At 41.4% G+C, this 24,952-nt stretch overlaps 1 protein-coding gene across 1 annotated transcript in view; it reads left to right on the top strand.

Moving 5' to 3' along the window:
• Positions 1-24,952, top strand: part of elac2 (elaC ribonuclease Z 2) — a 45,490-nt gene that overhangs the window by 5,954 nt on the left and 14,584 nt on the right. Inside the window, exons 4-20 of the mRNA XM_052032794.1 lie at positions 233-297; positions 2,204-2,261; positions 2,346-2,414; positions 3,882-4,004; positions 4,861-4,919; positions 5,405-5,463; positions 7,049-7,121; positions 10,526-10,638; positions 12,827-12,925; positions 13,924-14,062; positions 14,929-15,014; positions 17,816-17,937; positions 19,262-19,358; positions 19,860-19,998; positions 20,427-20,465; positions 22,759-22,868; positions 24,159-24,258. Of these exons, the coding sequence (XP_051888754.1) occupies positions 233-297; positions 2,204-2,261; positions 2,346-2,414; positions 3,882-4,004; positions 4,861-4,919; positions 5,405-5,463; positions 7,049-7,121; positions 10,526-10,638; positions 12,827-12,925; positions 13,924-14,062; positions 14,929-15,014; positions 17,816-17,937; positions 19,262-19,358; positions 19,860-19,998; positions 20,427-20,465; positions 22,759-22,868; positions 24,159-24,258 (1,550 nt within the window). The remainder of the gene's footprint in view (positions 1-232; positions 298-2,203; positions 2,262-2,345; positions 2,415-3,881; positions 4,005-4,860; positions 4,920-5,404; positions 5,464-7,048; positions 7,122-10,525; positions 10,639-12,826; positions 12,926-13,923; positions 14,063-14,928; positions 15,015-17,815; positions 17,938-19,261; positions 19,359-19,859; positions 19,999-20,426; positions 20,466-22,758; positions 22,869-24,158; positions 24,259-24,952) is intronic.

Here is a 24,952-nt window from a genome sequence, read left to right as displayed (position 1 = left end):
GTGTGTGGGCAGCTACTTCGGTGTGTTGTGGTGGGATATTGTCTGCATTATTTTTTTAACCCTGTTTTAAGCAAATAGAAGTTTGCTTATTGTCCTGAGTGGGGATTACATGCAGCTAAGTAATATGCTTAGCTTCTTAAGAGTCAATCATGTTGATCTGGGAACAGACAGGCATTCTTTGCTTAACCTGCTACAAAGACTAAAACTGTCCTTTCAAAAACGTTTTCCTCAGGTATGATTCTAACGTTGAAGGATACCGGTGTTCCCAAATGTGTGTTTTCTGGACCACCACAGTTTGTGAGTAGAAAGTGGTTTGTTGAGTTGTGAGCAAAATAAGTACTGGGCACTGCAGCTCCGTGATGCACTTCATGTGTCAAGTTGCATTTGGTACCCATGTGCAGAGGAAGATATGAACGTGGATTGTCTCTGTTGCACCCATGCCACGTGTGGATCTGCTCGTCAACATGAAGAATTGGAAGCTATCAAGCTGGTGTTGTACATGGCTACCTTCTGTGGCGTTTGCTGTCCAGTTGGGCATTACTGGCTGCTTCTAGTTCTGAATGCTGAACAAAGGGTTTGGCATATTGGGATTATTTATTTGTCATGAGCCCTTTGTACCCCATGGATGGTTCATATCCCCCTGATAATTTCTTGCTGTTTCCTTCATTTATCTAATGGCTACACTCCTTTGTTTCACATCCTCGTCATTGCCTGCCTTTAATTTCCAATCACCTATTGAAATCCTATTCCGTCCCTTATTACTAAATGGCAAAACATCAACAAAGCTTTTGTTGAAGGCCACCTCATCCTAGCCACATGCACTGACTTCATCCTTAGTCCCAAGCACTTCCCTCCTAGCCTCCAATGTTGATTCTTGTATTAACTTGTGAACTTGGCTCTCCGTAATGCCTTGGATTCCTCTATTCTATGTTGCGTTGGTTCTTTTCATGAGCCTATTCTTTCCCGGCTAATGCCTCTGCTCCACCATTCGTGGCTGCTTTTACAGCCTCTCTCTCTGCCCCCTCACTCTCACCATTTTTGGCTACTCAGCTTGCAAAAACCTCTCATCTCTTGAACTAAGAACTCTTATTCTCATTCCCTTATTCCCCTTTTCCTGATGGCCCTGAGAGTTCTGTAAATGTAGGGGGAGCTGGGTGGGGAAATTGTGCTGCATCACCCTCCCTGTTGTAACTTGTGCACCTGCCCCACCCCAACCTTGTGCCAACTTGGCCTCTCTGTTTCTGTATTTGAATCATGGGTGGTGCTGAGCAGTTGGCCTGTAACCCCTTGGCTTCAGAACTGGGGCAAGGTATCGAACTGATGGAAGACATGCAGCTTTCCATTTATAAAGTACCTCAAATAACTTTGAAATGTCCCAGAGTACTTCTGAAGAGCAATAGCTGTTGGTAATATAGTTACAACATTATATGTAGGTCAGGATGGGGACATATTTCTGGTTCTCCTGTGAAGCAGGTCCTTGGGATCTTTTACATCTATCTGAGAAGGCTAATTTGAAAGAAGGAAGCTCGGGTACTGTGCTGCTAGCTGAGCCAGAACTAACACCTAGCAAAAACTATTTCTTCAAGGCCCTTTGACATTATAGGAAGAGGCAGTTCTCTGATTTACCAAGACCTTGCTGCAAGAGCTAAGCTTTCCTCACTGAAGTTGCAAATAGAAATTGCTTGGACTGGAGGGATATGGATCATGTGCAGGCAGAAGAGATTTAGTTTAATTTGGCATTGTGTTGGGTGCAGGCAACATGGGCTGATTGGGCCTGTTCCTGTGCTGTACTGTTCCATGTTCTTTTAAAAAAAAGTAATTCTGTGAATGGGACTATTCATGAGGAGAGTTTCCTGTGGTGGACAAGATGGTTCCACTGCTGATTCTGATTAAATAAGCAGGTGGTGTCACGGGTCTATAAGAGGTAATGTTGCAGGCCTGCCTGTTTGTAAATGGGGAGACAAGACCCTTGGCCTAAACTGTCAGCCTGTTGATCTTTTGAGTCATTCATAGAGATGGTTTTAAGTTAAACTAGTCAATACACAAAATGGAAGTCCTGTCTTAAAACAGTTTATAATAGTAAGTGGCCATTTATGACAATGAAACAAGGTATGTTAAGCTTTTAATGTTGTAAGTTCTACACTGGCTGACTTGAAACTTGTATGCGAATAAACTAACACTATTTTCCCATTTTTCTGTAAAGGAGAAATACTTAGCTGCAATAAGGACGTTCTCTGGCCCGCTGAAAGGAATAGATTTAGGTAGGATTTATGGATTTAATGATTGCAGTACTGATATGTGCACAAATCTTCAAATAATTATTAAGTGTTCTCCTGTCTTTTCAGCTGTACGGCCTTACACAGAGCCCCATTATGTTGATGATACTATGACAGTGCATCAGGTGCCCATATTTGGTAAGGTATTTCCCCTTTTCCATTTCCAGCTACATCTTATGTCCCTTAGCAATGGGAAGAGATGGGAGATTACTAGCAGTGGCTACTGTGCTAGCAGTTGGACTCTAGTTGATCAGAGTCTGAACCTGTCTTAGAACAGCTCAGAGCAGTTGCCCTTAAAGTGACAGGTTAAGGTAAATAGAATTGCTTCATTTATACAAGATTATGGTTGAGGTTCTTACCACATTAAGGGTGCTTGCACCTTACATTAAGGTGGCAAAAATATTTATTTGAATTTTCAGCTTTGAGGGATTGCTTCCCTGGACTGGTATGTACTGCATTCGTGGACGTTTGGGAGAGGAATAGAAGAGGGTGGGAAAAGGGCAGGCACAGTAATGTAGGGGTTAGTGTAACGCTATTACGGCGCCAGCAACTCGAGTTCAATTCCGGCCACTGTGTAAGGAGTTTGTACGTTCTCCCCGTGCCTGTGTGGGTTTGCTCCAGGTACTCTGGTTTCCTCCCACATTCCAAAAGACGTATGGGTTAGGAAGTTGTGGGCATGCTGTGTTGGCGCCGGAAGCGTGGCGACACTTATGGGCTGGCCCCAGAACACCCTAAGCAAAAGATGCATTTCACTGTGTGTTTCGATTTACATGCGACTAATAAAGATATCTTGAAAAGAAGTGCCATGATGGTGCAGCAGTTAGTGCTGCTGCCTCTCAGTTGCACTAACTACTGCAATCTGTTCAATCCTGACCTTGGGTGCTGTCTGTGCAGTGTTTGTATGTTCTCTCTGTGACAGCATGTGTTTCCTTGTGCTTTGGTTTCCCCTTGCATGCCAGTGACATGCTGGTAGGTTAATTAGTCAGTGTAAATTACCCCTTGGTGTAGGTTAATGGCAAAAGGAATCAAAGGGAGTTACTGGGCATGTGTAAGAGGGAAGAAGTTGGAGAGGTGTAGGAGGGAAAAGGGGAATGAGACTGATGGGATTGCTCTCCAAGGAGCCATCTTGGACCCAATGGGCTCAATTGTCTTCTGTCTATCTGAGAAAGATTAACCCTGGTTATACATCCCATGTGGGGAAGAACGGACCCAGTAGGACCACATTTACATACTCAGAACAGGGATGTTAAGATAAATGAGCACTAGTATCATGTTTGTCAAACCCTGCTGTCATGTTGCTGATTTTTATTTTTGAGGTTTACTACTGCTTGGATTCAGTGCAACTTATGAATGACATCACATTGATTTTGTTTTTTAAATGCTGTAATATAACTGTGTCAGCTCACTTTACAGCATGGTGACAAACACTCAGTATTGTAAGATTTTTTGGGATTTGGTAATCGCTCAGTTTTGTTGATCCCTGTATGTCCACTGGGAGCCAATTAATGTTTGAAAAGCCTTGACCAAGCTGAGGTTGGAAATTCATTGCAGAAAGATTTGTTTAAATGTTTTAAGTGTGTACAATGGTTTATTCTTTAACTGTAGCCAAATTGGACTCCCAAGCTAGTCCAGGTGGGTCACCTGACCGATCCCATTTACCAAAATCTGCAAAATGGCAACGGGAAGATTCTGAGGATCACCAAGAAGAAAAGCAAAATGAAAAGTCAGGTAAAACACAGAGAATCTGTGCATGCACCAAAACCTTCAGATTTTTGTTCTTTTCGAAGCATCTTTGATAAGCTTGGCAATTGAGTAGTTAGTTGTGTGGGTGATTTCAGCTGGGCCTTTGTGCAATGTGCTCTTCGAATTGCCATGCAGCTTGTCATTTCTGGTAAAATGGCCTTAATGATAGGTTCTGTTTTCCTCTTCAGATGCTGACTGACTTGCTGAGCATTTTTTAAATTTCATAAGTCCAGAATCTGTTGTATTTTGCTCTTGTGCTGGGCATTAATATTTTTATTAAAAACAATTACTATTCTGTTTTTCCAGAGATGCCATTTCTCAGCTGGAAAAGGAACTTGCCCAGGAAATGATGACTTTGGAAGGACAGTTGCCTTTGTGCTATGTGTTGTTAGAGCCAGTGCTGAATAAACCTATTTCTTGATTCTAGATCTGGTAGTGAATTAACTCGTGTTGTCTCCAGTTACATTAGTGGACCCTGTGATGTGAAAGCAATTAATATTGGGTAGTGGTTTAGGAAAAGGAGATCAGAGCGAGGCAGTGGAAGGGAGATGTCCTTTTACAAGGAAAACTTAACACCATAAAATTGGCCCAATTTATCTCTGGGACCCCACCTTGCATTTTGGACAGACTTGAGTCCAGATGAAGGGTCTTGACATGAAACATTGACTGTCCATTTCCTTCTACAGATGCTGCCTGACCTGCTGAGTTCCTCCAACATTTTGTTCTTTTGCTTCCATTTCGGGCAAGAGCATTGAGAAGGTATAGGTTTGAGAAGGTGATGTTATGGTCTACGTTTCGTACTGAAATGCTTACTTTTCACTTGTCTGCTTTTTATTGCTAGAAAGAAGCCCGAAAACATCAACTAGAGATCCTTCTCTGGTAGTGGCTTTTGTTTGCAAGGTAGGTGTTTTCTCCTAAATTTGTAGCAGGGATGGTCTTCTTCAGTTAGGGGTAGGACTGGAAAAGCTGTGGTGGTCCTCCTCAGAAAGGAGAAGGTTAATAAAGCTGATGTAGCAGGAGAGTCTGTAATCGGGCAGCAAGGATTTAAGACTTTAAGCAAAATGGCCAGAGTCAAGATGTTACTTTCTTTTAATGTACCTTGTTGCTGTAAAATGGAGCAGATCTTCTGTAAGGATGGATGGAAGCAGATTCAGTGTCACTTTCTACAGCGAAGTGGATCGAAACTGGAAAAAGAAAGATTCTCAAGACTGGGGGAAAGGGGAGAGGAATGGGATTAATTAGATGCTTCTTTCACGGACCCTGCATTGACACAGTGGGCCAAGTGTACTGAACCATTCAACTATTTTAAGTGCCCAGATTTAGGGCAATGATTAGAGGGAAAAGAAAGGGCCTTTACTTAGCCATTAAACTCTGTTCATTTGCAGCTTCATCCTAAAAAAGGAAACTTCCTTGTTATGAAGGCAAAGGAGCTTGGTCTACCAGTGTAAGTAGCAAGGATTTCATCTTCAGTATCTTTATTCCTTTAACCTCAAGTGCTGATGGACAAATTTGTCATTATTACAATACGAAGACCACATCTTTGTTTTTGTGAAAATCTTTCACAAAAGAGTTGTGATACATAGCAAATCAGTCCACATCTGGAAAAGGCAAGATGGCACACCTTTTTTGGTTGGTATCTTTCACTATTATTACACTGCTAATGCTCTAAGCCTCTCCCACCCAGTTGTACATAAGGGCTTGTCTTTGTGTAGCTTCTTCAGCATTTAAACATCTACAGTGCTTCACAGAGCCATTACCAAACAAAGTTTGAGGCTGAGCCACGTGAAGTATTCTCCTGAATGGGGTATGTTGTCTGTATTCACTGTTCGCACTCACCTTGGATCCAAACCTTCCAGGGCCAATCCATGTGGCTGATTGGCTGACCAAGGTGGTGTGGGGCTAAAGTGGTGAGGCCTTGTAGGTACATGGGCCAGATGATGTGAATGGACCAGAGCAAACCTCGGTCACGAGGCTCCTCTGGAAACCTTTGACAGCCAGCATAACCTCCACCCCCACACCCCCCCCCCCCCCCCACCCCATAAGCTCTGTAATTATCACTGTAAGCTTCTCTACTCCAGCCTCCCCTTTGTTTCTGTCTTGTTTATCAATGCGTCAAAATATCCTTGATGTAAAAACACTTGAAATTACCAAAATTGAAGTAATCTAAAATAGTCAAGTTCACACACTTGATGCACTTAAAAACAAGTTTTAGGAAAAGTAAGTTGCCTTTCCTTTCTTCCTCGCCATTGAATTGAATGGGCCTTTGGGTCGTAGGCCAGATCTAGCCTGGTGCAGGATCAGAGCTGATTTCCCAGTGTGAGGGCTGGGGTACCTCAGCAAGTTGTTGGTCTGTTGTTGGATTCCAGTGGTGGAGCAGACACCTGGAACAACTGTCAGCGCACAGCCACTGCATCCGGGGAGTCGGTGTTTGGACAAACTAGTGAGCACTTTGATGGGTAGTTACTAGAATCCTGAGACTGAACTGCAGACTGAATCAGGCTATTGGGAAAGGTGAGCAAGCTTTTTAGTCAAAGAGGAGACCCCAAAAGAGTATTCATAAGGAGGAAAGGGGAGGGTGGAGCAGAGAAGCTTACAGTGGTAATTACAGAGCTTGGTCCTGGCAATATGAGGCACAGCCATTGAAAAGGGAGTGAGTAGGGATACTCCAAAGTTCCAGCTGGTGTGAGTGCAGATTGAATGCAGACTTGCAGGGTTCAGACAGGTTCCTGAGATTGGGTGGGTGATACCAAAAGAGGGCTTTTTAAGATGCTTTTTCTAGTTTTCAATGCCATTGCTATTTAAACAGCAAACTCTGGGTGTGTCAATATTTGCATCGAGTCGAAGAAGGCTGTCATCGACCTTGTAACATTCGGTGTTCTGATATGTTTAGCTTTGATTATATCAGAAAGTGAAAGGGAGCAAAAGTTTTCGTGATAATTTGGCTTTTAAAAACTTTTTTTTCCCTGGTTTATTTGCCATTTTGTTAGCTCATTTATTTGACAGTGACGTTCACAATTTTTGTGTTTCAGAGGCACCTCTGCCATTGGTCCCATTGTTGCTGCCTTGAAAGCAGGAAACAGCGTAGTGTTTGAAGGAAAGGAGGTTTGTCAGTTCTACTATTTACTGCTTTCGTATCTTTATCAAATCTAACTGGATTCATGAACATTGTTTGCTTGTATGGGGGACACCACATATTCAACAGTTTAGCAAGTTTTTAAAAAAGTAAGACAGGAAAGGCAAGCAACTTGGAAGACGTGTACTGCTTCTGATAGGCATTGCTTCAGGGTATGTTTACTATTTCTGTTTGAGCAAAACCACTCAAATTGCAAATGACTTGTTTTTCGATTATGTTGAACTTCATGATAAGGGAGAGTCTTGGAGCAAATTGAATGGTTCAATTAATTCATTGGAATTAGTTTGCTTAGGGACTGAGATGTTGCCATCATTAATTTTTAAGGCAGAAGTAGATGCGAGTACAAAGTGGCAGTCCCCTTGGGTTCTTTGTTAAAATTGGTGAAAGCAGGAGGTCAGGCTTGGTGTGTGTCAGAGGCATGTTTTGGATGGATATGTCTTGGAAATCTTAGATAGTGGAAGAGGCTGGAGGAATGAAAGCTGCCATAAATGGAGGTGTGATATTCACTGTGTAAAGCAGTTCCTCAAATCTCCCTTGTCTGGCAAGTAGGTGACATTTTATCAGTTTTGTTTTGATCAAGAAAGTCCTTTGAGTTTCAAATTGTTTGCCTGGTTAATAAAGTCTCATTAATATTACGTGATCTGCACAATTATCTAACCATTCTTGATCACAGGATTATTATAGCAAAGGAGGCCATTGGGCCATTTCCTTCATCAGCCAGGGCATTGGGCATAAAAGTTGGGAAGTCGTGTTGTAGCTGGATAAAACTTTGGTTAGGCTACATTTGGAGTAATGTGTGCAGTTCTGGTTGCGGCATTACAAGAAGGACGTGGAGGTGTTGGAGAAGGTACAGAAGAGGTTCGCCAGGATGTGGTCTGGTTTGGAGAGTATTATATGTAAGAAGAGATTGGATAAACTTAGTTTCTTTCCTCTGGAGCGAGTGGGGGGGGTCGACCTGATTGAAGTTTATAAAATTATGAGAGGCATACATAGGGTAGATAGTCTTTTTCCCAGGATGGAAATGGAAAATGTGAGAAGGGGAAAGTTTAAAGGAGATGTACAAGGTAAGTTTTTTAACTATGCTGAGAGTGGTAAGTGCCTGAAATGTGCCAAGGAAGGTCGTAGAAGCAGATGCAATAGCAACTTTTAAGAGGCATTTAGACAGGCACATGAACAGGCAGGGGATGGAGGGACGTAGGTGTGTCCCCTTTGACACTCACCAACTTTTATCGATGCACCATAGAAGGCATCCTATCTGGATGCATCACGGCTTGGTACGGCAACTGCTCTGCCCAGGACTGCAAGAAACTGCAGAGAGTTGTGGATACCAGCCTCCCCTTTTTGGACTCTGTCTCTACCTTTCGCTGTCTTGGTGAAGCAGCCAGCATAATCAAAGACTCCACCCACCCGGGTCATTCTCTTTTCTATCCTCTTCCATCAGGTAGAAGATACAGGAGCCTGAGGGCACGTACCACCAGACTTAAGGACAGCTTCTACCCCACTGTGATAAGACTATTGAACTTATACAATGAGATGGACTCTGACCTCACGATCTACCTTGTTGTGACCTTGCACCTTATTGCACTGTACTTTCTCTGTAGCTGTGACACTTTACTCTGTACTGTTATTGTTTTTACCTGTACTACATCAATGGACTCTGTACTAATCCAATGTAACTGCATTGTGTAATGAATTGACCTGTATGATCGGTATGTAGGACAAGTTTTTCACTGTACCTCGGTACAAGTGACAATAGTATACCAATACATAGACCATATGCAGAGAGATAGAAGTTTAAATTGATATCATGGTCAGCACCAACGTCATGGGCGGAAGGGTCTGTTCCTATGCTTTACTGTCCTATATTCTGCAAGTCAAAGTTGACTCCATAGAGCAGTCTAGGTGGTTCTAATTCTCTCGTTCTTCCCCAGAGTCCTGCAGATTATTTTCTCTTGAGAGCCTATCCAATTCCCTTTGACAGCCTTGATTGACTCTTTATTTTACAGATGGAGAGTTCCAGATTATACTCTTTTGTATCTTTAATCCATCCTTTTAAATTTGTGTTCCAGTCCTTGAGACAGTTGTTAATGGGAGGAGCTTCTCCCTATTTACCCTCTCTAAATCCATCATAATCTTGTCCCCCTTTATGGTAACTCTTATTAGTCTTTGCTGCAAGGAGAATAACCCCAACTGCAGTCTAATCTTGCAGCTGCAAGTTCCTCATTTGCAAACCATTCTCATAAATCTCTCTTGTACTGTTCCTAATACCTTAATATCATTTCTAAAATTTGGTGGCCAGGTTTGGATTCCATACTCCAGGTTGTGTTCTCACCAGTGTTTTATACAAACATACCTTCCCTGCTTTGTGTTTTATGCCTCTATTTATGCTTGTGATCCCATGTGCTTTACCAACACACTGAATATCTCTTGCCATATTTAAAGATCAATGCACAAATACAGTCTGTCCCTGAACATCTTTAATAAATGTGCCATTTAGTATATAGTATCTTCATTCTTTGCCAAAATTGGTCCTTGCTCCTGAAAGTGAGTTCTTGTTTTCCCAAAGTTTGGGACTAAAATCCCAAAATCTCAAGTCCTGTTACCATTTCCTTTGATGTCCCTGGCCCCTTAGATCACTCATTTAGTCTTCAACAAGACTTGTCTGTATAAAATTTCATATTTTGCTGTCAGCTCTGTCCAGCAGACCATGTCCTCTTCCATTCTATTATTTTCCTTCTCGCTGCTTGTCTCATCCTTTAATTTTTTTTTCTTGTATATGCATATCCACTTTATTAATCTACATCAATAACGCCGGTATTAACAGGCGGCGGCCAGGAGCATTGCAGTTTTCCATCCTTCAGTCTGGAAAACGACTGCTTCCTAAATTCTCTATCCTTAAGCCGGTTTCTTGTCTATGCTGTCACTGATCTCTTCACGGACTTCATTTGTGCTAGCTGGCCTCTTATGTGGGATTTTTGTCAAATGCCTTCTGAAACTCCATACAGATGCATTCCCTTCATCAACCTTTTGAATTTTTTTGATGAGGTAACATTTGGATTTTTCAAATGTCATCTGCCTTTAACAAATCCACAATGACAGTCTCTTCAATTTTTCCCTGATTATTGTTTATGAAAGCAGCCCACTTCTTTGTTAATGCATTTTCTCCAGTTTAAAATCTTTCTGGGCTGAGTTCTGTTGCACTTCAAAGCGGGAATCGATCCTCACTTAAATTCTCGGTAGACCCCTTTACTTGACCCTTTTCCAATCCCACTTCATTGCGATGTGGTGGATAATCGCTGGAGGCTGTTGCTTGCTGAGTGGATGCAAGGTATTGCTGTTGCTTGCACTTTAGAGTTGTCTGTATATTTTGCAGATCCGGCCTGAAGATGTTTGCACGCCTGCTGATCCGGGACCCATTTTCCTTGTGCTGGAGTGTCCCAGTAAGGAGTTTATTCATCCTGTGTGTGAGAATGAACAGCTTCAAAAGTGAGTTAACCATTGTCTTCTAAGTATTTGTCAGTAAATTTAAGTGGTCTGTGGGATTTTCTCTGGCGTGAAGAAGTTGACGTTAGACCATAAGGTATAGGAGCAGAATTAGGCCATTAAGCCCATTGAGACTGCTCCGCTATTCAATCATGGCTGATTTTTTTTCAACCCCATTCTCCCGTCTTCTTCCCATAAACCTTAACCCCTTTATCATTCAAGAACCTATCAATCTCTGCCTCAGATACACACAATGACTTGGACTACACAGCCCTCTGGCAACAAATTCCATAGATTCACCACTGGCTGAAAAAATTTCTCCACATCTCAGTTTTAAAGGGATGTCCCTTTATTCTGAGGCTGTGCCCTCAGATCTAAGACTCTCCTACTAATGGAAGCATCCTCTTCACGTCCACTCTATCCAGGCCTTTCAGTATCCGGCAGGTTTCAATGAGATCCCCTCTCATCCTTTTGAACTCCATTGTGTACGGGCCCAGAGACATCAAACGCTTCTCGTATGTTAAGCCTTTCCTTCCTGGGATCGTTCTTGTGAACCCCCTCTGGACCCTCTCCAGGGCCAGCACATCCTTCCTCAGATATGAAGCCCAAAATTGCTCTCGATATTCCAAATTAAATCCAACTAAGTTGTTAGATTCCGATGCAGTGCATGCAGTCATAGAAACTCTGGACCGGAAAGAGGCCATTCAGCCCATTCTGTTTATGATGGCCCTCAAAGAACAGTCATGTTCGGTCTCAATTCTGGATTCTTAAATATGTCTCCAGGTTTCTTAGAATTATTCATGGAATTGGTTTCCACCATATTTTTTCCCCATGATGTGTTTCATGGGAATTGGCCTGGGAATTGTTGGCAGCTCAGTGATGGAGCCAGTAGAGCCGCAGTCTTGCTACGCCAGTGACCCAGGTTCAATCCTGACCTCCAGTTCTGTCTGTGGAGTTTGCATGTTCTCCCTGTGACCTCATGGTTTCCTCCCACATCCCAAAGATGTGCTGGTTGGGAGGTTAATTGGCCACTGTAAATCGCCCCTAGTGTGTAGGTGAGTGGTAGAATCTGGGGGGAGCTGATGGGCAATGTTGTAATTGTAGCTGCCTCTACCACTTCCTTGGGCAGCTTGTTCCATGTGCCCACCTTCCTCTGTGGGTCCCCTTTAAATCTTTCTCCACTCACCTTAAACCTGTGCCCTCTAGTTGTGGGGGGGAGGGCGCGGTGTTGGAGAGACTGACCATCCATTTGTCTATGCCCCCCTCATGCTTTCATTGAACCTCTTAAGGTCACCCCTTGGCCTCCTTTGCTCCAGTGGAAACAGCACTAGCCTATCCAGTCTCTCCTTATAGCTCAAGTCCTCCTGTCCCAGCAACTGCACACTGTATTCCCGGTGTGGTCTCTCCAATGCCTTGTGCTGCTGTGACATGACGTCCTAACTCTTGTGCTCAGTAGCTCGTCCGATGAAGGCAAGCACACCATGTGCTTCTTCACCACCTTGTCTACCTGTGTTGCCAATTTGGGGGAACTATGTACTTGTACCCCTTGATCTCTCTTCTGTAACACTCCCCAGGGCCCTATCATTCAGTGTGTATGTCTTGCCCTGTTTTAACTTCCCAAGCCGTTCCAAGTGAAATGTTTTACCCCTGTACTGTCCTCCTTAATTTCCCCCTTGTTCTTCAGTGTGAATAAATGTTAGCAAACTTCCATTTCTCAAGCATGACTCCTGCATCCAGTGAGAATTGAAAGATTGCAATAAATCCTTTTTCTGCCTCTGGATTTAAGCTGCTGAAACATTGAATCCAGAGCATGGTTTACCAACTTTCATTAAAGCAAGCTCTTCTCTGTTGATTACTGTTTTGTTCGTAACTGCCCTCTCCTGTCTAGAGTTTATCCATCTTGAACAAATAAATTGTTCCCTCTGGTGTTTTGGCCTGGGATGCATCCTTCCTCAACAAAGGGAGGTTGGGAAGTTTGTATCACATCCTTTGCCAGTATGCTCTGTTGCCTTGATTACCTCTCTTGTAAGAATTAGCTCATGTCTGGAAAGTTCCTCTTGAGGTATCTTGGAAATGGCATGTTTTACTCCAACTGCATACTGTCTGGGCAAAGGAGACAACCATACTTTATTTTAAACAACGTTCTTTCCTCTGCCCTCTTTTGACCTCATTAAAATTGTATTTATTTCAGGTATCAGGCTGGAGGAAGTGAAGGCCCCACTGCATTAGTTGTCCACATGGTGCCTGAGTCGGTTTTGGCAGATAATGTTTATAAATCATGGATGGCAAGGTGATTGAATTCTGTGAAGCTTCCTGCATAGATACAACTACAGTGTATTAAATTGTCGTATGGAGTTGAGGAACTGGTCATTACTCATTGTAGAAATAAATATCAAAGCAAAAGTTACCTTGGGGGTGACTTGCTGGACTGAGTTTCTTTTTATTTCTTTCCTCATTAAATCCTTCCCATTAATAGTTAGGCCTGCTTGGAAATCTAAAACTGCTGCAATGCGTCAATAATTCCTTGAACTTCACTGCCAGTATTGTGCTCTTTGTTACTTTTCTGGGTCTTGTAATATGAAGCTCAGTATATGTTTTGTGTTTGTGAAATGTTCTGTTCAGAGTGTTAACTATTATTTTGTATTTCAAAAGAATTTAATATGCACTTTTACAAAATGTGTTTGTTTCTGAATGGCTAGTGCTGTAATGTGTCCATGAATTAGTGTGGGTTTGGAATTTTTCTCCAGAAATGCTGGTGTAGAAATGCTTGAAGGGTTTATTTGATTTGCTGGCTTGGCCCAGTCAGTAGTGAACGAACTTCTGAATTGCATGTTTGGATTTGAACTTGTCTGAAAGATTTGGTCGTAAATTGTGCCTTAAATGTAATTTGGTAGTGAGAAAGATGGTCAGCGATGTCACTTGCCTTTTTATTGATTAACCATGTTCTGTTGGATGGTGCAGTTTGAAAAAGAGTAGGAAGTATTTTAACCAGCATTCTTTCCCACTAAAATTAGTTGAATCTGTACTATCATTTTCTTGTTTGTGGGATCTAGCTATGCCCAAATCACCATGTTTGTCTGCATGGTATTTGTTTAACATGAAAACATACTGTGCGATATTTGGAACTTCAGTCTTTTTTTTGTTCAATAATCTGTAGTACATTATGAATTTGTTTCTAGCACTTAAATGATACTTGCATTATATTATCCTCATTCAGCTTTTAATAGTGATTATGCATGTTTCTTTCCCTTGGTTATTTCAACTTCTTGTCCTTTAATTTAACCACAGGTTTGGGCCTACCACAGAGCACCTAATCCTCAATGAAAATAATCAAACAGTTCATAATCTGCGCAGCCATAAGATCCAGACGCAGCTAAACCTTATTCATTCTGAGATCTTCCCCCTGTTGAAAACCTTTCAGACCAAGGTAGGGATATGACTTAAAGGCTTGGGTTTTGGCATTTTCCCTTATAGTACCATAAAGCTGACTGCAACTTCGAGATTTCCATGAATCAGAATCCGATTTATTATCACTTGACTTAAATGAGATGAAATTTGTTGTTTTGCGGCAGCAGTACAGTGAAAAGACATAAAATGACTATAAATTAGAAAAATAAATAAGTAGTGCAAAAAAAAAGGAATTATGAGGTAGCGTTCATGGACCATTCAAAAATCTGATGGTGGAGGGGAAGAAGCTGTTTCTGAATCATTGAGTGTGGGTCTTCAAGCTTCTGTACTGCTTCCCCAGTGGTAGTAACGAGAAGAGGATACATCCCAGATGGTGAGAGTCCTCAGTGATGGGTGCCACCTTCATGAGGCACTGCCTCCTGAAGACATCCTCGATGGTGGGGAGGGTTGTGTCCGTGATGGAGCTGTATACCAAGTGTATACTTAAGTTTGCTGCTAACTTCCTCCGAGCTGCTGTGGAAATCACTTGAGTTAACAAGACGTTAAAGTTGGAACTTTGTCCTCAGTCCAGGCACCAAACGTGATTATATCAGCAGAGGCCTATCTTAATCTGCTTTTGACATTCAGTTCCGTAAAGCTCAAAGGAACCAAATTTCAGAAGTAGAGTTCAATGAGGAAAAAGCTATTTTATCATTCTTTCAGCTTGTGAAACCGAGGGTGACTCTCTCTTTCACAGTTTTTATGAACTGCTCACTCTAAAAATACCCAAGAATCTTTTTTTTTTTGCATGTGATCTTGGTGAATTTTTCATGCCATTCTAATTCACAAAGCTTTAGCAAACGAAAGAATAATGAATGAGCGAGGTTAACTTCCTTTTGGTTTCAGGACCAGCCAGTGCCTCTCTCTCTACCTACTGTTCAAGGTCATTGCCTGCTGAAGTATCAACTAAGGCCCAAGTTTGAATGGCAAAGGTCAGTTAACGTAAGTTAGATACATTTACTGTGGTTGTTCACCAGAACTGATGCTGTATAAAGATAACGTGCAGCCTGTTGAAAGCCAAGGATCTCGGCTAATCTAATTTATTCACTTATTTCTGAATTTGTGTTCCATTCCTTGATAGCATTTTGATTTACACACTTCTGATTAACCATTAGCCACATATCTAAATGAGTTGCCAATACATCTGGAGAATTCCAAGGAAACAATTTAAATAGCAGCTAAAATGTGGGACTCACTGCCACTAGCTATGAGGTGAGGAGCAGTGATGGAATCTAGCAGAGGCTAGAGAAGTGCATGAGGGGGAAAGGAATTGAAGGTGGCAATGAAGGGGTTATAGCAATAATGGAGCATTGCCACCAGTTATGACTAGTTGCCTTGAATGACCTGTTTTTGTGCTGTTCGTTCTATCTAATGCATTTTGGAGCAGTAGAAGACAATGTGGCTCATCATGCTGTGCTTGTTCTTTGTTAGAGCAACCCAGATTTTAAATCAATGCCCTGTTTTCCTCTAATACCCTATACGTTCCTCCTCCTAAGAAATGCAAAACGGGACAATTTAATGCAATGATTTACTGTCATTGTTTTTGTGCAGATAAAGCTAGTCACACATTTTACAATAATTTGTGTCCAGAGTTAGCCAGGGATGAATGATTTCACAGCTCTGGTCAGGTTTAACCATACAGTATATTGAGTCAAGTTCAGTGTTGAGGATCACTTATGCTGCTTCTGTTGAAATCTTTTGGTTGGCTTTACCATTGTTGCAGGTAATCTCTGACCAGTTTTCCATTTAACTCTTGCAGAAAAATTAGTATTCATGTGATTCTATCTCCATTTTTGAGAAACCATATTATCCTTTTCCTTTAAGAAAATAAAATACTGCAGATGCTGGTAATCTGAGATAAGAACAGAAAGTGTTAGAAATACTCTGCAAGTTAGGCAGCATCTGGGGAAAGAGAAACTAAGTTAATGTTTCATTTCAGTGGTTATCAGTTCTAATGAAACGTTGTGGACCTGATGTGTTAATATTGTTTCTCTCTCCATGTAGTCTTTTACAGTTCCTTTCCTGAAGTTTAGCTTACTTCCAGAGATTTTAGCGAGATTTCTTCCAAGGTTGTGGACATCCTCACTTGTTAGTGATGTCTGCAGTTTGGCTGACTCCTGGCAACAGCAGGTCATGTGAATCAAGCAAAACGTTCCACAACTAGTGGACATTTGGAGATTCCACATAGCAAAAACTATAAGAAATGTATTGTTTAAAAAAAGGAAAATTTGCTTTATTTTTGGTCTATATTTGAACATAAATATAAAGTTCTAATTGGTTTATTATTGTCACATACTGAGGTACAGTGAAAAACTTTGAATTACATGCCATCCATAAAGATTGTTTCAAAACATAAGTATATTGAGGTCATACAAAGGGAATAGCAATAACAGAATGCAGAATATAGTGTTACAATTACAGAGAAAGTGCACTGCACGTAGAAAATAAGGTGCAAGGGCCATAACGAGGTAGATTGTGAGGTCAAGAGTTCATCTTTATTGTACAAGAGGTCTGTTCAAGATTCTTGTAACAGCGGGATAGAAGCTGTCCTTGAATCTGGTGGTGTGTGTTTTTGGGCTTTTGTATCTTCTAACTGATAGGAGAGGGGAGAAGAGAAAATGACCGGATTGGGAGGGGACTTTGATTATGTTGGCTGCTTTCCCGATGCAGCAGGAAGTGTAGATGGAGTCCATGGAGAGGTACAGATATTAGCATCCCAGGCTACTGACATATTAATGTTAATCCATATTGTTAGATCTTCCAAAATTCTTCCTGCTGATGCTGTGTTTTACAAGGAATCTGCATTGTGGGCTGAGGTATGTAAGTGAGGGAGGCCATTTTGCAAGATTGTATCTCAGTCTCTAAATATTTTTCCTCACTTTATGTCCTCCTCAGCTATCAGAGAAGGGGTGTAAGATTATTCATTGTCTTCCATGTTGGTTTCACAGCATTGAAGAGGTTAGAATTTTTGCGGATCTTGGCCTGTACCCTGATTCAGACTGAGGGGAGAAGTGGGCAGTTAATTTGATATAAAGGAGCAGATAAGAAGCTAGTTTTAGTCAAGTATTGAGGTGCAAGGATGTGATATGATCTTAGCTGGATAATGAGGAATATAAATTATGTTTTCCTGTCCTTGTATCTGACATTCATTATCAGAAGGCTGTGTGCCAGCATGACGTCATTTCTGCCTTGGAGAGCAAGGCATCAAAAATGACAAACCAAGGGGAGTAAACATTCTGTGTTGAGATCCCAGTGTCAGCTGTACACATGGCTTTGCACACTTGGTTTCCAGACTGGGTTGTGTGCTTACCTTATTAAGCAGCTATGTGACCTGGTTAGCCTGCACTCTGCTATGAATTTAAACTCTATTTTAAGACCCTGGTTGTGGATTAGAGAATGTTGTGAGAGAGTAGGATTATTGCAAATGGGTGGTTGACTGTCGGTGCAGACTCAGTGGATTGAAGGGTCTGTTTCCATGCTGCACCTCTCTCTGTCTCTTTGACATTGCTGCAGAAAGTGACAAGGATTGTCAGCTTAAAGTACTGTCCATGATCCGACAGGTGAATAAGATTTCTTTTTCTTCAATTTTGGGAATGTGGGGAGAATAAAATGGGATTACTGTAGGATAATGGGTGGTTGATGGTGGGTACGGACTCCGGGCTAAAGGACCTATTCCCGTGCTGTATGACTCTGATTAATTTTAAGCCGCATCTTCTCCACTTTGCTCAAGCAGGGATGCTGTAGTTGAAGCTGACACCGAGGAATTTATTAAAGAAGCCATGGAAATCCCAGGCTTCACGCAGCAGGTTGAAGAATGTAAGCGAGTATTAGCTGCAAACTCTGCACTTCCATCAGGTAAATCATTGCAAAAAATGGACTGTTTTTAATTGGTAAAGGAAGTGTCTACTTCAAGCGTTTTGTCCTTGTTCTGTTAAGCTGCTGTGCTTTCTTACCCTGGGGTGTACCTAAACTGTGTTGAAACAATTAAATGCATGGCTACCTTTGCTGCCTTAATGGTTCCTCACCTTCAAATTAGATGGCCTTGCTTTTTGGCTAGTCCAATTGTTTCTGATCTTCTGGGAATGCAATTGCAGTTTTTAACCAATAAACAATTTTTACACAGAAGTGCCACTTTCATAAGAATTAAACTGGATTTCCCTGATGCTTTGGGAACTCCTCTCAGGAAGGTACTGTGGCCTGGTTACTATTCCATTCCAGTAGTAGCTTGCCCCTCTGGGAACTTATCTGTTGAGACAGGATAGAGAATATCATTTTAAAAATGTAGAATACCTGCAGAGATTGTACTTCATTCTGGAGATTCTGTTGACCAGTATGCAGCGATACTGTAACACTGCTACACAAGTTGTTAACACCGCACATGAGCTAATTAATGGCCTTGCAGTGCTCTTTACAGATATCCATAAAATCACACTGAACCAGCTCGTTAACAGTACCTTCATTATCACCACTTTGTCTTTTAATCACCTTTTTGTTTTCTATCCTATCACTGACTTTCTTTCCTTAACTTCCCTCCTCTTTCCCAGCTGCTGCACTTTGCCTGTTACCTTTCTGACTTTGTCCAGTTTTGATGAAATGTCATCCACCTGAAACATTAACGTTCTTCAAAGATGCTCTCTGATCCTGCCCTCCCCCTCACCCCTGAATATTTCCTGCATTTTCTGTCCTTAGTTAAGGTGAGGACAGCACAGTAGTATGGCTGTAGAGTTCAGTCCTGACCTCCTGCCTTTGTGGAGTTTGGACATTCTCCCTGTGACCGTAAGGGTTTCCTCCAGGTGTTCCTGTTTCCTCCCACACCTCAAAGATGTGTGGCTTGGTATATTAATTATCCGCAGAAAATTGCCCCTACTGTAGAGTGGGCGGTAGAATTAATGGTAGTGTGGGGAGATCACTTAACAGGGAAAGTTAACGGGAATGGGATTGCTCGGTGAGCTAACACAGACCTGATGGACTGAATGACTGCCTTCAGTGTTGCAAGGAAATAGGGAAATATTTTATGTATATGGCATTTGCATTATTAGTATCATTCGTCGTGTGGTTTACAGTGTGATCCTTCTTCCTTTATGTATATTTAAAAGGAAATGTCAATATACTTTGTAACTCTTCGGATTTACTAGTCATTGATATTGGGTGTTGAATTATCTTCGACTTGTATTACCAGGGAATGTGGACAAATATCCAGAGGTGGTTTTCCTTGGAACTGGTTCTGCAATCCCAATGAAGATCCGAAATGTTAGCTCCATCATTCTAAATATAGAGTGAGTTTTATTGACCATGCTGGCTTTATTCAAAAGTAGTGCTGTAAATTTTTGAAGGAAGCTTTCTATGTCAGTTGGCAAGAATCATATTTGTGCTTTGCATTTCATGTTTAATTTCTCAACTTTTAAGCAAGCTTTTAATGATCTTCCTGGGATCTCCTAATGCAGCTTGGTGCCAAATTTTGTTTGATATGAGAGTTGTTTAAGGATGTTTTGCTTTATTAAATGTGTCTTTTAAAACATTGGTGCATCTAAATTTTCATAAAAATGTGTTGTTTGTCCACACTAAGGACCCTGCTTGAAATTAATGCCCAGTGCAATTTTTCCATTGATGTGGCTTGAAAAGAAAGCTCGAAATTGTATTTTTTTTTTGCTGGTGATTGAAAGAAAACTCTACAGAGTTAAGAAATTTCTTTGGAAGAATATAAGTTGGGGAAAAGCTGTTGTGGTAACATTACAAGAATCTTCTGCTCTTAGTGACTTGTTTTACACTGTTATTAGCACTACACGGTCTATATTATTGGATTGTGGTGAAGGCACCTTCGGACAACTCTGTCGCCACTACGGAAATGATGTGGACAGGGTCCTCTGTAATTTGTCAACCATCTTTGTGTCCCACATGCATGCTGATCATCACACGGTGAGTATTTTTAATTCTGCTTGTTTAATGTTCAAACTCAGCAGTTCCTTTTAATCCGTAAATAAAGCATATCTCGGGTCTCCAGTGCCTTGGGTTAAGAACATTACCAACATGTATAACACTTCTGTGACTATTGATTTACTTTGATAATGAGACCACCAACAATGAGATGCATGTAAATGCTTCACCAGAATATCTTTCTCAGCGTAATGGCGATCACAAAGAGGGTAAATTCCTCTAGTCTGCTGTTGATATCTGTGTTAAATTCCTGCACAGATTGGATGGGGTTATGGACATTTTATATCTGGTACCTTCTGCTTAAGTAGACATTGAGGGGGAGTGCATTTCAAAGCTGTGGGAATGTTGCATTACTGCAGTGCATTTGTTGCAATATACTGTTTCCATAGTAACATCTTAATATGTTGCAGGGCTTGTTAAATATATTGTTGGAACGAGAAAAGGCTATGGTAAGTTGAATCAATGTATTTTAATGTTTGAATATTTAATATCTAACACATGATTGAAGATTGCGTAAGAACAGGATGTTGGAATTGCTTAACAGGTCAGGCAGCACCTCTGGGGAGAGAAACAGTAAATGTTTTTGGTTGATGACCTTTCAACAGAATTGTGAAAAGTAGAAGATAAACTGGCTTTAAGATTGAGAGTGTGGCTAGGGAGAAGTGAGGAGAAGAGAGCCATAGGAAAGGCTGTAATAGGGAGTAAGGACAAAAAGAGTGAAGGTACAAAGTGAACGAAGATCCTCAAGGGGTGAGGTCCTAAAGAAGGAGAATGCATAATAGACAGAAGACTGAATCAGAACATCCTGGATGAAACCTACCCTTCAGAATGCTAGAGGCAGTGTCCAATGCTGGCATTGCGTTATAGGTGTAAGATGGATGAGTGCAAGGTGAGAAGGAGGTGGTGAGAACAGATGTGTGAGAAATGGAATGGAAATGAATGAGGGCCCTGTTGACAGTGATGGAGTGCTTCCACAGTCGAGGAAGGAAGAATCACTGGCACAGAAGGTGGGATTGTCAGAACAGAGGTTACAGAATGGATTGGAGTTCCTGTGGGTAGCAAGGTGGAAGGAAGTGTAGGAGACCTGAGACCTGGCTGTGTGGGAGTTTGCAGACTTGTCACAGATGCTGGTTGTCAGCCTATCCTTTTGAGATGGAGATAGGGCTCAAAATCGCTGGAATAGACTCTAGCCCTAATGATTGCAGGTCATATGCATGTCCTTGTGCTGTCAGGTGAGCAGGTGACTTGCTCCCAGTTAATGTAATCGACTCATGGTGCTACTGTGTGCTCATTACAAGCCTCCATGCACTGTGATTATTCAAAGAAGCATGATAAAGCTATGTCCTTAAAATTAAATTCTATGATGTCCAGTGTTGAGCAATCAAACACTTCTAAACATTTCCCACTTCCCAAACACTGAATCATCTGTTCTCTTCACAAAAACTGCATTGTCCTTTGGTATTTTTATTCTTTATAATTTCCAATATCTACATGTTTCTTCTTGTTAATACAACTCTGCCTACCATTTTGCGAGGTGTTTATTTGAGTATGGCTCATCTCTAAACCTGTGCTTGAGTCCATCTTTGGCAGATCTGATGCTGGGAATAGTCCATTAGGGAATTGGTGCTGATATATTCAATTCATGGACTGATGGATCTCATTTATCTGTTCATTCTTTTGTGTTCTGAGACAAATCCTTCATCTGCATGTTCAATGTATAGGTCTTGAGCAGACTTCTGTTCATTGAGTCCTGCTCAGTAATAATCTTGAAGTGCCCCAGCTTCTTCAAGTGACAATCCTCATACCTGCCCCATTCTAAATATATTTCTTCTGCATTCAGGCCTTCCTGAAGTGTAGTCTCCAGAACTGAGGGCAGCACTCCAGTCAAGACCTAAATAATATGTTTATCTAGTTTTACACTGCCATTTCCTCTACTAATAGGAGGGGCACAAAAAACAAGGATCCATTTTCCTTTTTTAATAATCTTCTCAACTTCAAAGATTGATCTTATTGCACTCCAGGACATTAGGTTTCTGTAGTCCTTTAAAATGTCACCAATTCATTTGTATTTCTTCTTCATGCTAAAATAAATCATATTGTACGTGGCAGTTTTCTGCATTAAATTTCAACGGCATGAGTGTCTGGATTGGTATATTTGCTCTTTCTCTCATTACTTGATTTCCTTGTCATTTGCTGCAGTTTTGTGCTATCAAGTAAAGTTAAAACCTGACTTGAGCACAAGTATTTGTAATTTTTTCTCATAACTGATTCAACTGTTGTGATAAATATAACAACCTAAATCATAGACTTTTTTTTAAGGATTAAACACCAAAGAATGGAGGACACGTGTGTAACATCAAGCCAATTGCCCTAACATGTGGAAAGCATTCAGCTGAGACAACCTGAACAAGAATACTTTATCAGTATAAATACCCAACTCAAATGTAGCGCATGTAGTCAGGCTCCACATCAGTAATCTTCTGAAAGTAGACCCGTATTCCCAAATTTGTGTCACTGTTTTGCCTCAAAAGAGCATTGAACCTAGTGCTGAGCTCTGGGAAGACACTTCTGCATGCTTCACCCCAGCTGTTGACCACTACTCTGCTTTCTGTGCCTTGGTTCAATCATGTGGCTAACCCGCCTACCCCCAAGCCCCCCCCCCACCCCCCCACCCCATATCGTCAGCTTACAACTGCTTCATTTTGATTGCTGCTGCCAGGAGTAAATCTGTTCTGATTTCAGGCTGCCCTGGGTGAGGCCTTTAGCCCAGTTATACTTGTGGGCCCATCTCAGATCATGAACTGGTTGAAACAGTACCACGATCATTGCCAGGAGATCCTGCGCCATATCAAGTGAGTCTGCATTTGGAGAATAAGCTTGCTTACTGAGCTTTACTTTCTTTGATAGAAGGGATTTGGATGGGTTGGTGGATTATGCAAGGGTGAGGAATCAGGGACAGAAATGTAATTAAATGATGCTTTCCTTCCCCAAAAGGAGGGAGAAGCAAAACCGAGTGCGGAATAGTAAAATGCAAGTCTTCCGAATCTTCGCTTAGGCCCTCATTCCTGATGAAAGTTTCTGAAATTTAGGCATCACATTTGCTCTCAAAATCTCCTCATTATGGAAGTGACCACACTTTGGAAAGCTCCTCACTGGCTGAAATGCACTTTATGAAGTCCTGGAGTTGTGAAAGATGCCATCGAAATAAAAGTCCTTATAAATGAAACAGTTCTCCAGATTTTTCTCACAGATCAATTACTTAAGTAGGTCAAGAGCTTTTGGTGCATCACATTTTCAATATTTAATTGTATTGAGTATAATTTCTTCTAATTATCTATGTTGCCTCTAATGAGTCTTGTGGATTCCAACACTAGATAGTTGATCTTGTATCAAGAAGTTCTCTCTTGAGATTTAATTAATATCAGTTTTGACTGCAGTAAGAATACAGTTCCCATATTCCAGAAGTAAACATGGCACTTCCTCAAGCAGTGGTATGATTTTCATCTGAGAAATGGATGATTGGGATGGGGTGGGGTGGGCACCTCACTTTCTGCATTATTGCCTGGTGCAAGTTCTCAGATAGGGTTATATATAAATCACGTCCTCGTCCCATCTCTCGCATTAGAATCAAGACCTTTTCATAAAAAATTGGGCATTGGCTGGTCAGGTGAGCTTGAACATTGGGATCCTACAACAATTTCAGGACCCTGCACTTGGTTTTCTGGAACAGGTGGGTGAAAGCTCACCCACTTCTACCAGACTGAGTGACTTTTCTTAAAGGGGTAATTCCCTGGGAACTAGCAGGAAACGTCCTCCCAGGTCCACTAAAAACCTCTAATCCACTGCCAGTCCATTCGTGAACTCGCTGGGATGACTTTATTGTTCCCCAAAAGGCTGTGGACTTGAGTCAATTTAAATATTCAAGGCTGAGATGACTTAGTTTTTTGTTGGGTAAGAGTATTGAGGATATGGAGCAAAAGTGGGGTACTGATGAACTATGAATAAATTGAATGCCTAAGTAAGCTCATGGAGTCTGAACGGTTTACTGCTGTTCCTGAAGTTGGATCCAAAGTGGGCCTTGCTCAGGGTTGTTCTATCACCAGACTGTACTTGTCATTGAGGTTAAACCTTTGTGTTTTCAGTCTTATCCCTGCATGGCATCTTGTGGAAGGTGCTGAAGTTACCAAGTTCAACACTCAAGGCTTGATCCGCTCTTTGTTAAAGAACCTTGAACTGGAAAAGGTAAAGGGGCTTTTAGTCTTGTCAGCCTACTGGCTAAATTAGGTTCTCCTGTTTCTCCAAAGAGAATTGGAGTAGATGGAAGGGTGCAGACCCTGATTGACTACCTACCTGTTGTATTTCTCCTTCGAGTTCTTCTGAAACAGATGTTCATTAGCATAAAGTGGATAATAGTGAATTGGCAACTTGTTTTGTGGACCATGCGATTTTCTTTTCAAATTCTGTAATCCGAAAGAGAGTGGGCTAGAGCTCTGTGTCATTGCAGAAACTAGATTAATCCCGACAGGATGTGTGGTCAGTAATTTTCTCCACAATGATGCAAGAAAGTTCTCCCCCCTCTAGTTCCCTCCAACTTCATCTTAGCAAATGACTGAAAAGAAGAGTTTGGTGAAAGAATTGCTTGTAAATTTCTAGTTTGGATGGAGTTTTAATTGGTGCTTAATAATGCTGTGGGTTTTAGAGTCTGGGACTGGGAATATCTGCTGCTTCCATCCATCTCCTAGCATTGAGTAAAATCTTGAGCTGGGATCTTTTGTCTCATTTGGTTGGGGTCTGAGGTGATAGGATAATATCACTCACTGATCTGCTGCATCATGCAAGTGCTGGGAAGGTTAGCAATGATACTGTATATAACTATGACTGATAAGTAATTGCAATTAATTTTTGTTCAAAATCAGGCAATAGTTTTTTAAAACTA

The sequence above is a fragment of the Pristis pectinata genome, chromosome 18 (assembly GCF_009764475.1).
Source record: "Pristis pectinata isolate sPriPec2 chromosome 18, sPriPec2.1.pri, whole genome shotgun sequence".
NCBI classification, from domain to species: Eukaryota; Metazoa; Chordata; class Chondrichthyes; order Rhinopristiformes; family Pristidae; genus Pristis; species Pristis pectinata.
Note: the sequence above shows the minus strand (reverse complement) of the source record. Positions and strands in the feature narration are given on the sequence as shown.